The following is a 15,956-nucleotide window of genomic DNA, read 5'->3' as shown; positions in this document are numbered from 1 at the left end:
TACCATACATTGAGGTCTGCAGTTGCAGTTGCCCTTATTTCACACAGACAACTCATCTTGTAAACAGACAACATACACTTTTGTTTGTTTGTTTTTGTTTTTTTGAGATGGAGTTTTGCTCTTATTGCTCAGGCTAGAGTGCAGTGGAGCGATCTTGGCTCACTGCAACCTCCGCCTCCAGGGTTCAAGCAATTCTCCTGCCTCAGCCTCCTGAGTAGCTGGGATTATAGGCATGCGCCACCATGCCCAGCTAATTTTTGTATTTTTAGTAGGGATGGGGTGTCTCCATGCTGGTCAGGCTGGTCTCGAACTCCTAACCTCAGGTGATCCACCCACCTCAGCCTCCCAAAGTGCTGGGATTACAGGCGTGAGCCACCGCGCCCAGCCAAACTTTTTTTTTTTTAATAAGAGGTTGGGTAAGTGGCTCATGCCTGTAATCCTAGCATTTTTGGAGGCCGAGGCAGGTGGATCACGAGGTCAGGAGTTCGAGACCAGCCTGGCCAATATGGTGAAACCCCATCTCTACTAAAAATACAAAAATTAGCTGGGCGTTGTGGCATATGCCTGTTAGCTACTTGGGAGGCTGAGGCAGGAGAATCGCTTGAACCTGGGAGGCAAATGTTGCAGTGAACCGAGATTGCGTCACTGCATTCCAGCCTGGGCAACAGAGTGAGACTCCATCTCAAAAAACAAAAAACAAGAGAGAGAGATGGGGTCTCACTATGTTGCCTGGGCTGGTCTCAAACTCCAGAGCTCAAGTGATCCTCTCTCCGCTACCTCCCAAAGTGCTAGGATTACAGGTGTGGGCCATCATGCCCGGCCAAAAGACAGCATCAATGTACAGTATCAGTAAACACAGTATAGTACTATAAATGAATTTTCTCTTCCTTATGATTTTCTTAATGACGTTTTCTTTTCACTGTCTTTCTATTCCAAGAATATAGTGTATAGTACATATGTACCAAGTAAGTGTTAATCAGCTGTTTATGTTTCTGTTAAGACTTCCAGTCTACAGTAGGCATTTGTAGTTAAGTTTTTGGGGAGTCAAAATTTATACATGGATTTTCAATTGTACAGGAGATCAGTGCCCCTATCCCCTGTATTGTCCAAGGGTCAGCTGTATAAATCATGTTAAGTGCCAGGAAGGAAAAACAATAGTGAGCTAAGAATAACTAACTGAGGATTTGTGGGGAAAAGCAAATATATATATATATATATATTTCAGGAAAGACCTCTCTGAGATAGTCACCTTGAAGTTGAGACTGAAGTACAGCTATACCTCTGAGGTATTGTGAGTTTGATTCTAGACCACTGTACTAAAGCAAAAATCACAAAAGAGTCACAAATGTTTTGGTTTCCCAGTGCATATAAAAGTTCTGTTCACATCATACTGTCATCTGTAAAGTGTGTGATAGCTTTATGTCTAACACAACAATGTACATACTTTAAAAATACTGCTAAAAAATGCTGATGATCATCCAAGCCTTCAGCAAGTTGTAATCTTTTTGCTGGTGGAGGGTCTTGCCTCAGTGTTGATGACTGCTGACTCATCAAGCTGGTGGTTGCTGAAGTAACGTTAGACTGGCTACAGCAATTTCTTTAAGACGACAATGAAGTTTGCCACATTGATTGACTCTTCCTTTCATGAAAGATTTCTCTGCAGCATGTGATGCTATTTGATAGCATTTTACCCACAATAGAACTTCTTTCAGATTTGGAGTCAGTCCTCTCAAAACCTGCCATTGCAGTTAACCAGCTGTATTAGCTCCTAACAAGAGAGTCAGCCCGAAGCTTTGAAGCCAGGCATTAACTTCTGTTCTCTAGCTGTGAAAGTCCTAAATGGCATCTTCTTCCATTATAAGACTCTTTTGTTTACATTGAAAATCTGTTGCTTAGTGTAGCCACCTTCATCAGTTATCTTGGCTAGATCTTCTGGAGAACTTGCAGCAGCTTCTCCATCAGCACTTGCTGCTTCACAGCTTCTTTTTTAAACCTCTTAAACCAACCTCTGCTAGCTTCAAACTTCTCCTCTGCAGCATCTTTGTCTCTCTCAATATTCATAGAATTGAAAAGAGTTAACGGCCTTGCTCTGGATTAGGCTTTGACTTAAGGAAAAGTTGTGGCTGGTGTGATCTTCTATCTAGACCACTAAAACTTTCTCCATTTCAGCATTAAGGCTGTTTTGTTTTCTTATACTTCATTCACTGAAGTAGCACTTTTAGTTTCCTTCAGGAACTTTTCCTTTGCATTCACAACTTGGCTGTTTGGCACCAGAGGCCTAGCCTTTGGCCTGTATGGCTTTTGACATGCATTTCTCACAAAGCTTTATCATTTCTAGCTTTTGATGTGAATGAAGCAAGAGACACGGCACTCTTCCTTTCACTTGAACACTTAGAGGCCATTGTAGGGTTATTAATTGGCCAAATTTCAATATTGTTGTGTCTCAGGGAATAGAGAGTCCTGAGAGGAGGGGGAAAGATGAGCAAGGGTTGGTTGGTGAAGAAGTCGGAACATACAACACTTATCGAATAAGTTCACCATCTTAATTGGCTCATAGTGCCCCCCAGTTGCATCAATGATCTTTGATCACAGATCATCATAATGTATAATAATAATGAAAAGTTTAAAATATTATAAGAATTACCAAAATGTGACACAGAGATAAAAAATGAATACATGCATTTGGAAAAACAGTGCCAGGAGACTTGCTTTATGTAGGGATACCACCACAAACCTTCAGTTTGTTGGAAATGCAATATCTGTGAGGTATAGTAAAGCAAAGCACAATAATACAGGGTACGCCTGCATAAATACATTGTTAGTTAAGCTTGGAAGCAGAGAAAACAGCAGGTCTTCACCACGTTATCCCAGGTTCCCCAGGAAAGAGTGTATATAAGGTGGAATTTAAATATTGATCTGGTTGTCTAATCTTGGCCATAGCTTTGGAACCACAGTATAACTAGGTTCAGGAACCATTAACTCTCCCTGATTTCTCAAGGGCAAAGGTGTCAATGCCAAGAGAAGATGTTTGTGTTCATTGGTGTTTCCAAATGTATTACTTTTTCTTTGGCCTTGTTGGCTATAGATAAACCAGCCAATTAATTTTGGGCCAAGAAGTCCAAAACACATGTATCCCATTAACAGTAACAGCAGCACCAAGACCTGGTATATTGCACTTAGGAATCCTGATTTATTGATTCATAGCTGTGTTCTCAGTAAGGCGTTTACCACTACTTTTTGGAAAATGAATTATCTTTTCTGCATATATAATTTAAAATATATGACTTTATTTTTTGAACAGTTCTAACTCTTTGTAAGGATTGATATTTGATGACTATTCTTTCTTAAAAGAACTTTTATTTCAAAGAAAAGAAATCTGCTTATTTTATAGTAGAATAAAACTTCTATTTTTCAGTTACAATTTGTATCTGTTGGAAACTTGTGAATCTAAGATACGACATGGGATCTTAGTTTTTCTGTATCTTAAATATTTTACTATTTCATCATTCTAGAAATTATTTTATCCATATTCATTATTTCCAACTATGCTAAAAAAAGACTAAAATAATATGAAAATATAAAAGAAGGATAGAATAGCCTAGAAGGATGATAAAATAGTGAAGTAAATCATCACGTTACATCATTCTTCAGTTTTCTTATTGCATTGCCTAGTGTCTTGCATCATCTTTCCAGAAGCATAGAAGAAATCTGCAGACACTGTCTTTGTAATTTTTTTGTTTAGTTGGTTGGTTTCTTTTAGGCTTTCATTGGACACTTGAGAATCAGAATTTTTCACTTTTCACCCAGAATGATGACAGATGAAAACTGATCAAGGAAGATATTTCACAAGCATTAGAGAAATCGTAATATGAATGCAGATAGATAGTAGCAGCCTAGAGCAGTTTCCCAACCTCAGCACTATTGACATTTTGCACCAAATAATTCTTTGTTGTAGGAGCCGTTCTGTGTGTGCAATCCAGGATGTAGCATCCCTGTCCTCTACCCTACTGCAGGCCAGTAGTGCCATCCTGCTAAGTTATGACCATCAAAAATGTCTCCAGACATTAGCCAAGGTTCCTGGGAGGTCAGGAGGACATAAAATCACCCTAGTTGATAACCACTACTCTAAACGCTAATCATGCTGAAGTTTATTATATAAATGAAATGTCAGATGACAGTACCTAAACTGTCTCTTAGTTATCTTAAGTCTTCTCAAACTCAAGATAATGATGAGTAAAGAATATATTTCTAACAACAAAAAGGGAATTTGGTAGTATTTCTAAAGACAAAAAGGAAATTTGTATTCACAGTTAGTCATTCCACCAGAATGACTTCATCACACAGTATTTTGTGACAAGAACCTGAACAGCCTCATGTTTTACAATATTCTTTTCATCTTTTCCTATATGCACCAAAAATTTTTTTTTAATTTTCTTGAACCTCTAAGTCTACTTTAACAATTTACCTGATACACTGTTTAAATGGACAAATGCTGAAAGTAGCTGTGTATACAAATGTGACTAGAAGGAAGAAGATGATGTAGAAATAAAATAACTCCTTGAGCGACTCATTCTGATTGGTATTTATAGAGTAGTAATGTTTTGCAGTTACAGAGGAAAAAAGATGGCCCTTCCTTCAACAGTTATGAGCCGTCAGAGTTTTCAAAAATATTGCATTTTGACAATGTAGTTTCTAGTTTGACAATGATATATTTATCTTCAAAACCAGAAAAATGTAGATAAGAATTTGGTTTTATAATATTTAAATTCTTATTAAAATGTCTAATAAAATTGTTTTCCCCATCACTTTATTCTTTAAGTTATTTTACATTTAAAATGTAAACAAATAAAAACAAGTAAATAAACAGTAGCAACTTCTTTTCCTGGTAAATCGAGGATTGAGTATGTATTCTCTCTTTCCTGGACTATTGCAGTAACCTCCTAACTGGTCTCCCTCCTTTCACAGAGAAGCCATAATAATCTTTATGAAGTACAAATCAAATCAAGGTATTCATTCTTTAAATAGCTATCAATAAAAATAAAATCCCAACTTTATACACTGGCCTGCAAATTTTATGTGGTCTGAATTCAGCTTACATTTCTTCTCTCCCTTGTCTATTGCCCATCAGGCTCACTGGCTTTCTTCCTTCACACCAAACTAGTTATTTCTGGGGTGGGAGGAAGGCTTTCAGTGTTTGCTCCATCTGCAATAGTCTTTCCCTAAGTAGTGTGGATAAAGGTTCCTTCTTGTTACTTGAATCACAAATACTGTGTTCTCAATCATTCTCTGTTACATCATCCAGAGTACCTTATATCAATTTTCCAATATTTTTATTTATTTGATTTCCCACTATAACTGAGGCTCTGTTAGTGCAGAGTCTTTTACTATTTTGTAATCCCAACAGCAAGAACAAAACAAGGTACATAGTACATATTTAATAAATACTTGAACAAATATGTGCCAGTAATATTTCTTCATCCTGCTGAATAAGTTAACAGCATATAAACACATACAAACCAGGTGGCATGGGTGTCTGCTTTCATTTTTAGCCACTTAGAAATATATGTAACCCATCCTAAGGGGTTTATATTTGTTTTGCATAATACATTAATATGTACTCATTGTTCATTACACAGTTAATATATCTATATTTGCAGGGAATATACATTGCTTGGAATTATACAAAAAAATTATTTTTAATTTTCTAATATTCAGGATACAGTGTTTTAATGGGGGTGTTTATCATTCTTTTTTTCTTACTGATTTCTACTTTTTAAATTTGAAAGCCTTGCAGTGATCATAAGGATTTGTTTAGGCAAAGGACATGAAAGAGTTTACATTTTTATTATTTTAGTGTTTCTTACTCTCTTATATCAAAAACATTCACAGATAAGTTAACAAGATCCTCGTCAGGAGGAAAAGTAAATTGTTCACTACCATCCTCTAGTATCCTAATCTGGTCTTGTTGTTGGCTAACTTCAGCAGTTACTATTCTGTGATTGGTGTAATATTAACCAAATAAATTACTGGATTTGTTCCACAAATATTATATCTTAGATTGGCTCTTTCCTGTCTCTGAAAATAAAGTCTTGCAATGAGAATAAATTATTTTACAACAGTTAATTAGCGATGTAAAGTTTATTGAAAATTTATTTGCTTTTTTTGTAAATCATCCGTGAATCCAGAGGGGGAAAATATGACCCAAAAAAACTACATAAGATATAATTTTATTTTACAGAGTAACAGGCTAGCTAGAGACAATGAATTAAGGGAAAATGACAAAGAACAGCTCAAAGCAATTTCTACACGAGATCCTCTCTCTGAAATCACTGAGCAGGAGAAAGATTTTCTGTGGAGCCACAGGTAAGTGCTAAAATGGAGATTCTCTGTTTCTTTTTCTTTATTGCAGAAAAAATAACTGACTTTGCTGATCTCGGTATATTTTTACCATACCTATTAGAATAAATAAAGTAGAATTTACATGATTTTTAAACTATAAACATTGCCTTTTTAAAAACAATGGCTGTAAATTGATACTTGTAGAAAATCATACTACATTGGTAGTTGGCACATTAAATGCTTTTTCTTACTCTGAATTCCTGATGCAACTTTCTTTAGGATTGTTTAAAATAGTAGTTTTAGGTCAATTTAGATATGATTTAGTTGGTCTAGATATTATAATTTTTAGAGTTTCCCTTTCATTTTTCTTTTTTCTTACATTTCTTCAAATAGTATAATGCCTTATTTTCATTTATGAAGAAACTACCCTGCTGTTGGTGATACTGGTATACTTAAATAAACCAGTTGCAGTGCATTTCTGCAGAAAGTCCATTAAGACATAAATTTTGTCCAGTAATCATAGTAGAAGTGGTGACTCTATGATTCATTCATATTGCATAAGTAGATGAAAAATATGAACTATATGAAGAGTGGTATAACATATATTCATAATTTTTCTTAACTATTAACTAAATTTAAGTACTTTATAATCCATTTGCATTTTCCTTTTGTGTTCTTTGCCATTATAACTGTGCCTAAGTATGTAGTGTTAAGCACTGATGTCCTTTGAATTTTAAAAAGGCTAGTAATGTAAGAAGTTTGGGACTTCTTACAGATTGCATATTGAGAAGTTAGACATGTAAACCTTTTGAATAGCATGCAAGAGTGTTTATTTTTATTTTGTTTCTCCCACACAGACACTATTGTGTAACTATCCCCGAAATTCTACCCAAATTGCTTCTGTCTGTTAAATGGAATTCTAGAGATGAAGTAGCCCAGGTAAATGTATGTTTGAGAATACTAGATAACTGTTGTACAAATTGGTATGTCACTTAAATTGTTTTATCTCAGAAAGTCTGCATAAATAAAAGAAATGAAATAGACTAATAATAGTAATATAGTGTAGAAAAAATACCCTTAACATTATTTCCACAGATAAAACTAATTAGAACTGTAAATTCTAAGGAGGTTATTTATCTAATTTTAAAATCAGAAGTTAAGACAGTGTTTTAGATGGCTCATTCACAACTGTCTTTCCCCTTTAAATATGATTTATTGTCTTTCTCATATACAGATGTATTGCTTGGTAAAAGACTGGCCTCCAATCAAACCTGAACAGGCTATGGAACTTCTGGACTGTAATTACCCAGATCCTATGGTTCGAGGTTTTGCTGTTCGGTGCTTGGAAAAATATTTAACAGATGACAAACTTTCTCAGTATTTAATTCAGCTAGTACAGGTAAAATAATGTAAAATAGTAAATAATGTTTAATTAAAATAGTAATTTATTCTAGATCCATACAACTTCCTTTTTAAAAACCCGCACTAACTAGTTTTATGCTTTAGAAAAAAAAAATTTATGACCAGTAATAGCCACTTTCTTTCTGAAAAAATTTTCTTTAGCTCAGCCATGCAGAAACTGACCCTGATTTGTTTTTTGTTTTTGAATCACCTAGGTCCTAAAATATGAACAATATTTGGATAACTTGCTTGTGAGATTTTTACTGAAGAAAGCATTGACTAATCAAAGGATTGGGCACTTTTTCTTTTGGCATTTAAAGTAAGTCTAATTATTTTCCCATTAAATTCTTAAGGTACATATTACTTGCTTTCTTAATAGACTTACAAATATGTATTACTTGTATACTTTTGTTTATGTTTGGCTGGAAGAGTTTTCCATACTAAAGGTACTTTGTACCAGTGATGAGCTTCTCAACTTTTGCTCTTTGAAATTTAAAAAGTAATAAATTCAAAACTAAATTTTAGTCATGAATGAGAGCTGAAATATTTTTAAAGATTTTTGTTCTACTTAAGTAAAATTTTCTAGGTCCAGATGAGTATTGCTGTAGGTTTCACTGTGTGTGTGGATTAAAATATCCCAAAAAAAAGAAAAAAATGTTTTACCTTGAAATTCAGAAAAATAATGTCAAACTCCTATGGTTCTTATTGAAAAACAAGCTAATTAAGAATAAAAAATATTTTGTAGAATGTGATATATCTAGTACTCAAAAGTTACAGATCATAAGCCATATAATTTTGCATAAATTTAGAAAGATTTATATCTAATATGATTTTTTAAGTGTTAAAATTTAAAAATGGAACCCAGAAGTTAAGTTGAAAACAAGAAGCATAGGCGTGTGTCAGAAGAATCAAATAGCATTCACTGAGCGCTTTGTTCCCTCCCTCTTCATTTGATTATTTTTGTACTCAATTTCCTTTTTTCATGTTTTTATATCTTGTACTGAGATTAGTAAATGAAAACTAGTTGAAATAAATCTAAAAACTAGATGTTTATTTAATCACATATTCAGGAACTACCTGAAACTCATATTGGTTTTGCTTCTAAATTACAGGTTTTGAATAATTTTGTTATTAGTGTGATTGCAACATTTATTGGATTTCGAAAATGAGTGTTTAAATTGTTCAGCAAAGATTATTTGTATACTCAGTTAAGACTATTATATATATATTTTTAATTTTGCATGATTCTTTTAGATCTGAGATGCACAATAAAACAGTTAGCCAGAGGTTTGGCCTGCTTTTGGAGTCCTATTGTCGTGCATGTGGGATGTATTTGAAGCACCTGAATAGGCAAGTCGAGGCAATGGAAAAGCTCATTAACTTAACTGACATTCTCAAACAGGAGAAAAAGGATGAAACACAAAAGGTGTGTACTCTAGTTTGTGTTTGAGACTCTTTTCATTGCAATGGGGCAGAGTTGTTTAGAAGCTCAGTGTATATACAGATCATGGTCCTTGGAATCAAGCAGATTAGGATTTGGAACCAAGTTCCACTGCCTTTCAGCTGTGTAGTGTTAGACACATTATGTAGGCTCTCAAGACTCATTTTCTTTGTCTGTAAAATGGGAATAGTACCTGCTTCGTAAGGCCATTGTGAGAATTAAATTACATGAGTTATGCAAAGAACCTGTCACAATCCTTGGAACATAGAAAGTGCCCAATAAATGTTAGATCCCTTTACTTTCCCTTCCTTTCTCTTATTCAGGTCCCTAAGTATTTACAGTGATTATTTCCTTATTCTGTCATTTATTGTCTCTCAGTAATGACCCTGAAAATGAGTGGAAAGAAGTTAGTTTTTACATTTCCAAGTTTAAAATGGATTTCGAGTCACTCAGTAAATATATCACACACTCTAGTCATCTGCAGTCTAGCTTAGTATAACTAAGAGTAGGAAATATAACGTAAACTTTTTTTTTTTTTTGGAGACAGAGTCTGGCTCTTTTGCCCAGCCTGGAATGCAGTGGTGCAATTTCGGCTCACTGCAGCCTTGACCTCCTGGGTTCAGGCCATCCTACCACCTCAGCCTCCCGAGTAGCTGGGACTATAGGAGCATGCCACCACTCCCAGCTAATTTTTTTATTTTTGGTAGAGACAGCATTTCGCCTTGTTGCCCAGGCTGGTCTCCAACTCCTGGACTCAAGCAGTCCGCCCACCTCGGCCTCCCAAAGTGCTGGAATTACAGGCATGAGCCACTGTGTCTAGCCCAATGTAAACTTTTTTATGACCTTTTCCTACACCCTAATCTTTATTCAATCCAATCCACCACATCCTAAATTCACCACCTCTTACACTTAAAAGGAAGCTCATTCCTCACCTCTAGTGAAATGAAAACAAAAAAAAATCGTTTATTAGTGAGTCCCCAAAGGACAGAGAATGTAAGTTAGTAGTACTGAATGAATTTTTCCAACATCTTCATTACTAGTACTTGAAGGAAAAAAAAAATTTAAAAGAAAGTTACTGTATTAATGTAAATGTCATACAGTGTATGAGTTGATTTTGTTGAAGTGTGATATATAAATTCAAATATAGGATGTTAGAAAATAATTGTACTCTTTCTAATACTGGAATTTGTGGGCAAGAAGGGACTAGATTGCCTTGGAAGAACAAAATTTATTGTATTTATATATTGTAACTGAGCTAAGAAAAAAGAAACTAAATTTTAGATACATTTGTAAATACAGATGTTCCTCGACTTATAATAGGGTTATATCCTGATAAACACATCATAAGTTGAAAATATCTTAAAGGCAAAAATGGGCATTTTGTAGATGTGTTGGGATGCGAAAACGCAAAACACAGTATCCAAAATATGCTGGCCACACAGTACACTGTAGAGTATTGGTCAATTACCCTCATGACTGCATGGCTGACCGGGAGCTGCGGCTGGCTGCTGCTACCCAGCATCTCAAGAAAATACTGTGTTGCATATCACTAGCGTAGGAAGAGATAAAAGTTCAAAATTTGACATATAGTTTCTACTGAGTGCATGTTGGAAGAGATAAAAGTTCAAAATTTGAGGTATAATTTCTACTGAATGCATGTTGCTTTCACACCATCACAAAGTTGAAAAATCGTTAAGTTGGAGACCATCTGTATAGGCATTTCCTCTAAGCTGGAGTTTTTATGTCACAAATTGGCTATGATACAGTGGATTAATTAGGAACATGAAATTCATTACTCAGATCATTATTGGCTTAAATGAGATTTTGATAGGGAGCCAAGATTGCAGTCATAGAAACAAGAGCAGTTACTTTGAGTGGCTTTGTGTTTTGTCCTAACAATGAGTGATAAAATACATGAAGCACTGTGCTATTAGAGTTGTCAGTGATAGAAATGCCTTTACATGAACAAGAGCTATCTAGTCAGTGATGACTAGATTTTCTAACCATTTATATATAACAAGAAGAAAAATAAACCTTATTATTTAAATTTCAGCATGAAAATTAATTTATTATTAATTCCTGGCTCCTAACCACTTTTTCCCCCTACTCACATTTTATATTTTCAAAAGGTGAAGGTTTCCTAAAATAAAATCCCAGCTATTGCGTGATAATTCAGCAGTCTGGGCTCTGATTTGAATTGATTAAAAAGAGATATTGTTTTGTAGCCACATACTAAAACCTGATTATAATATGAGACTCCATGTAACAAATGTTTTTATAAGTCCTTTTCCCAACAATTTCTTTTAGCCTCACTAGACCACTTTTACCTAACAATGAGAGTATGAATGCTGTGTTTTCTTAAAAGCCTAAAAGTAAGGTTATTAAGCTAATACAACATGGTCTCCTTAGTTTTTCCTCTAGAACACAGATCAGCAAATTTTCTTAAAGGGCCAGATAGTAACTGTTTTAGACTTTGCAGGCCCATGTGGTCTCTGTCTTAACTATTCAACTCTTGCTATTCTCGTAAAAGTAGCCAATATGTAATGAATGGGTATAGCTGTATTCTAATACAACTTGACTTACAAAAACTGGCAGCTGACCTGCCGGCCATAATTGACTAGCCCTGCTCTACAGCCAAAAGCATTGCCACTATCACCAAGTAGATTTCATCTTCTTACAGGAAGGGGTACACAGTGCTGCCAGTCTTGCTTCTGTCTCTGAGTGTTGCTGCTCTGTTGTTGTAGAAACCCTCTTAATTAGAAGGCAGCCAGTCTAGGATGTAGATTCAGAGACTGTACAGTACTGAGGTTCTCATGTATAAAAGAGATTAGCAGTTAGTTTTACCTTTTATTAAGTCAGTTTCTTACTGTTACTATCCTTTTTTTAAATCAGGTACAGATGAAGTTTTTAGTTGAGCAAATGAGGCGACCAGATTTCATGGATGCTCTACAAGGCTTTCTATCTCCTCTAAACCCTGCTCATCAACTAGGAAATCTCAGGTACTTTCTTGGGGGTTTCATTGATATATTTAAATAAATACCTTTTCTGGATAAAATCTTGAGAAAAGTCAAAATGTCTATTATAATTAGAATGTTCAATAATCTATGCTTCTCACTGTCATTCTCCTACCCTCAAAATAAGAGTAGTAAATTATCTTAAGTTCAGTACTGCCTTTATTCAGAATGAGTTTTTACTACTTAAATAATAGAATTTAAAACCTTCTATGGCCAGAATTTCTGTTATCATAGGATAAGAAATGGAAATGTAATATCTGTAAAACTAATGGTATATCTCTATATATTTGTTGGAAATTCATATGCAATTATATAACTTCTAAAACTTAGTATTTTTTTATACTCCTTAGAAATGGATTCCTAAATAAAAATTGAGGAGAAAGTTTTAAGCCTTTATAACACTTCAAAAAGCTGTATGGTATTTATATTTTAAAATAAATTTGAGGGTAAAGGAATAATAAAGCAAAGGTGCCTAATAAAGTTTTTAAATATTTTAAAGGCTTGAAGAGTGTCGAATTATGTCCTCTGCAAAAAGGCCACTGTGGTTGAATTGGGAGAACCCAGACATCATGTCAGAGTTACTGTTTCAGAACAATGAGATCATCTTTAAAAATGGGGATGGTAAGGAAGAGTATTAATGAGCTTGTGATGCATGAATTTAGCTATCTTTTTATACCCAGGATATTTATGAACCATGAAAACTATTGAAAGCCATTTAAGGAATACATACATGTGATAAAATACATAATATTAATCAGATATCTTGACCTTTGAAATATGCATATATAATCAATGAAAAGAAGAGAAGTACTAGGCTTAGATCAGAAGTCCTGAAATCAGTTTTTTGTTTTTTCTTTTTCCTATTCCCTGCCTCAACCCCCCTCTCGTGGACCTGTGTAGAGAAGTATTTTTTGTTGTTTTGGTTTTTTTTTTTTTTAATCAGTTTCTAATTATCATTTGCTTAGCTGTGTGAGTATCCATTCATTCCATAAATATTCTATGTGCTAGGCCCTGGGGTTTTAGCAGTGAAGAAAACAGAATCCCTGCCCTCTTAGAGCTTACAGCCTAACAGAGAAAAGAGGGACATTAAATAAATAATTATAAAAATGAAATTACAAGCATGGTACAAAGGAAAAGTGTAATCTGCTTAGGAACCATATAAAAGAAGGTACTTATTTGGAGGAAAAGGCTATCGGGGGAGTGAAGGAGGATCCATGGATGGGTTTTCAATAGGAAATGACATTTCAGCAGTGAATTCTGTTGATCCCAATATTTTAATGTAAACATATGTTCAAATTTAAGGATTCAGAAAAATAACTATAAATGCTTTAATTAAAAATTTTTATGAGATACATGCTCACTTATCCTACATTGTTATTCAAATATGTTTATGCAAAGACTTTAAAAGTGGATTTAAGAATCAGAATATTAAGAGCCATTTGTAGTGGTGCATGCTTGTGATCCCAGCTACTCTGGAGGATTACTTGAGCCCAGGAGTTTGAGACCAGCCTGGGCAATGTAGCAAGACCCCATCTCAAAAAATTATAAATTAATAAAGCTATGTAAAGGCTTTGAGTGGACATACACACTCATTTATACATTTTTTTTAAAAGAATCAGAATATTGCTTTCCTGTAGTTTCTTTTGAAGATAAATATAGCTGTATTTGTTTTTCATTTGAAAACCATGTGATGGCGTGATCCCCAAATTTGCATCTGTGGCATTAAATGGTGATACATATTATTTGAATTTCAGATTTACGGCAAGATATGCTAACACTTCAAATTATTCGTATTATGGAAAATATCTGGCAAAATCAAGGTCTTGATCTTCGGTAGGTAACCAGTAAGGCAACCTGTATGTTGAAAGTTATCCTGAAAAAGTGAACTATTAATAATTACAGAAGCATATAGAGTCATATATCTAAAAAGAAATGTATGCAGTAGTAATTATCAATAGTTGATTACACTATAGTACTTTGACATATCCTCCTCTTACTTGACTTAGAATAGCTAAATTATATTCAGCTAAGTAAAAAGAGCTAAGAAGCTAATAAACACTCTGCAACTGCCTCTGGAGTGTGACCATTAGGAACAAGACAAAGGAGACACACAAGACCCCTGTTTTCATTCAGAAGTTAAGAGTTTAAAAGAAAGTTTCATAATAGAAATTTTCTAATTCTAAAGTTGTATAAATCCTCAAATACTGGAATCAGTTTTTCAGCAAAATTATGCAACCAGCTAATCTTAGAGTTTTTACCAGTCTGTTGGTTTCTACCCAACTTTCCACAGTATCAGTATTATCACCAAGTTTTCTGTTGTGCTTCATCTTCTCCTAGTCATTGTTGCTTCTAAAATGTTCTTCCTTATCTTCCTTGTCTTTTTGCAAATCCATAGTCATTCAGGCAAAGCCCGCTCTCTCCAAAGTACTTTGGCCTATAAGTGGACATAGAGTCAAGTCTAGCTGTGACAACAGGGTACATTTAGTAGGAATTGCAGGTAACACCAGACAAGGGCTTATTTGTTTGCCTCTTATAAATTTTAAGAGTAGCTAGTATACAAAAATGTGTCAGTGACAAATAGTAGTACCTTTGTATTGGAAAGAAGAAAGTGGACATTTCAAGTGATATGCTAAGGCACAAAACTGTTATCAACTTCAGATTCGTAACTTGTGATACATTGCTTAACCCCTGCTGCTTTCCAAAGACGGTTAAGGTTATATGAATCTAATTTCATTTTTTGGTATTATTTCCTGTGTCGTGAGAGATCCACATTCCACTACTACCACGTCCCCCAAAGGAATAGACTGTAAAAAAGATTGTAGAGCCAAGAAAGAGTAAAGGAGGTAACTATGTAACCCTAGTTAATTACATTAATTGTAAATTAGTGACTTTGCAAAAAAGATTCTAAAGTTAAGATGATTAGAATTATTAACGGTTTTTTAGTCTTATATTTTCTGAATATTTTTTAACAAGTAAATGTAAGTAAAAATTTTATTTCAAGTTTAACTTGAGATTAAAATTATTTAAGTAAAATCATAACAGCATTTTTATTTATACTTGGCAAAACTATAATTCATAATCGGGTTAATTTTAACCCTGCTTTTTTTTTTTAATAACAGGACTTGGAAGACAATTGAATTCTTTGAACTATGAGCATGTTCAACAGTGATAAAAACATAAAATAAGAAAGAATGAGCAGGAGTACAACCTTAAGAAATTTCCCTATTTACCAGGGCAGGTAGAAGAAAAGATTGTGTAAGAGAAGTCATCAAAAGAAGTAGGAGTACTAGAGGAAGTGATTGACAATTTGTAGGGCCAAGGGCTTCAAGGGGTTTAAAAGAATGAGGTCTGTGAAAAAGCACTTGGATTTAATGACTCATGATTATCTTTAAGAGTTTACTCACTAGAATGGTAGGTGTAGAAGCTAGGCTACAAGGAATTAAGTAAGAAAATGAAAATAAGTATAGACTGTATTAGGAATTTAAGAAGTAAAGGAAAGGTGGAAAGAGTGGAAAGTAGCTTATGAGAAGAACAGAGCAAGGAAAACCAAACTTTGGATACTCACGTGTCAATCTGAATGTTAGGTGCTTTTTTTCATTGTCTCTTTAAATCCTGACATCTGCACCCTTGACTACATGTCCTATTTAATTTTCTATGTGAATAAGTGAGAGGTATCCTAAAAAGCATTTGTGTCACATCCCCAAGTATTATGGTTGTATCAAAGGGAAACATTTGTGAGATTATTTGAGTTGTGAGCTGAA

At 34.4% G+C, this 15,956-nt stretch overlaps 1 protein-coding gene across 5 annotated transcripts in view; it reads left to right on the top strand.

Annotated features, from left to right (window-relative positions):
• PIK3CA (phosphatidylinositol-4,5-bisphosphate 3-kinase catalytic subunit alpha) overlaps positions 1–15,956 on the top strand; it is an 85,830-nt gene that overhangs the window by 58,203 nt on the left and 11,671 nt on the right. For all 5 annotated transcript variants that reach the window (XM_003894806.5, XM_031663561.1, XM_009201327.4 and 2 more), the window contains exons 10-17: positions 6,239–6,363; positions 7,197–7,278; positions 7,574–7,738; positions 7,956–8,059; positions 8,995–9,166; positions 12,074–12,180; positions 12,695–12,816; positions 13,950–14,028. In XM_003894806.5, coding sequence (XP_003894855.1) covers positions 6,239–6,363; positions 7,197–7,278; positions 7,574–7,738; positions 7,956–8,059; positions 8,995–9,166; positions 12,074–12,180; positions 12,695–12,816; positions 13,950–14,028 — 956 coding nt within the window. The remainder of the gene's footprint in view (positions 1–6,238; positions 6,364–7,196; positions 7,279–7,573; positions 7,739–7,955; positions 8,060–8,994; positions 9,167–12,073; positions 12,181–12,694; positions 12,817–13,949; positions 14,029–15,956) is intronic.

This window comes from Papio anubis, chromosome 2 (assembly GCF_008728515.1).
Source record: "Papio anubis isolate 15944 chromosome 2, Panubis1.0, whole genome shotgun sequence".
In the NCBI taxonomy this organism is placed as follows: domain Eukaryota; kingdom Metazoa; phylum Chordata; class Mammalia; order Primates; family Cercopithecidae; genus Papio; species Papio anubis.
Note: the sequence above shows the minus strand (reverse complement) of the source record. Positions and strands in the feature narration are given on the sequence as shown.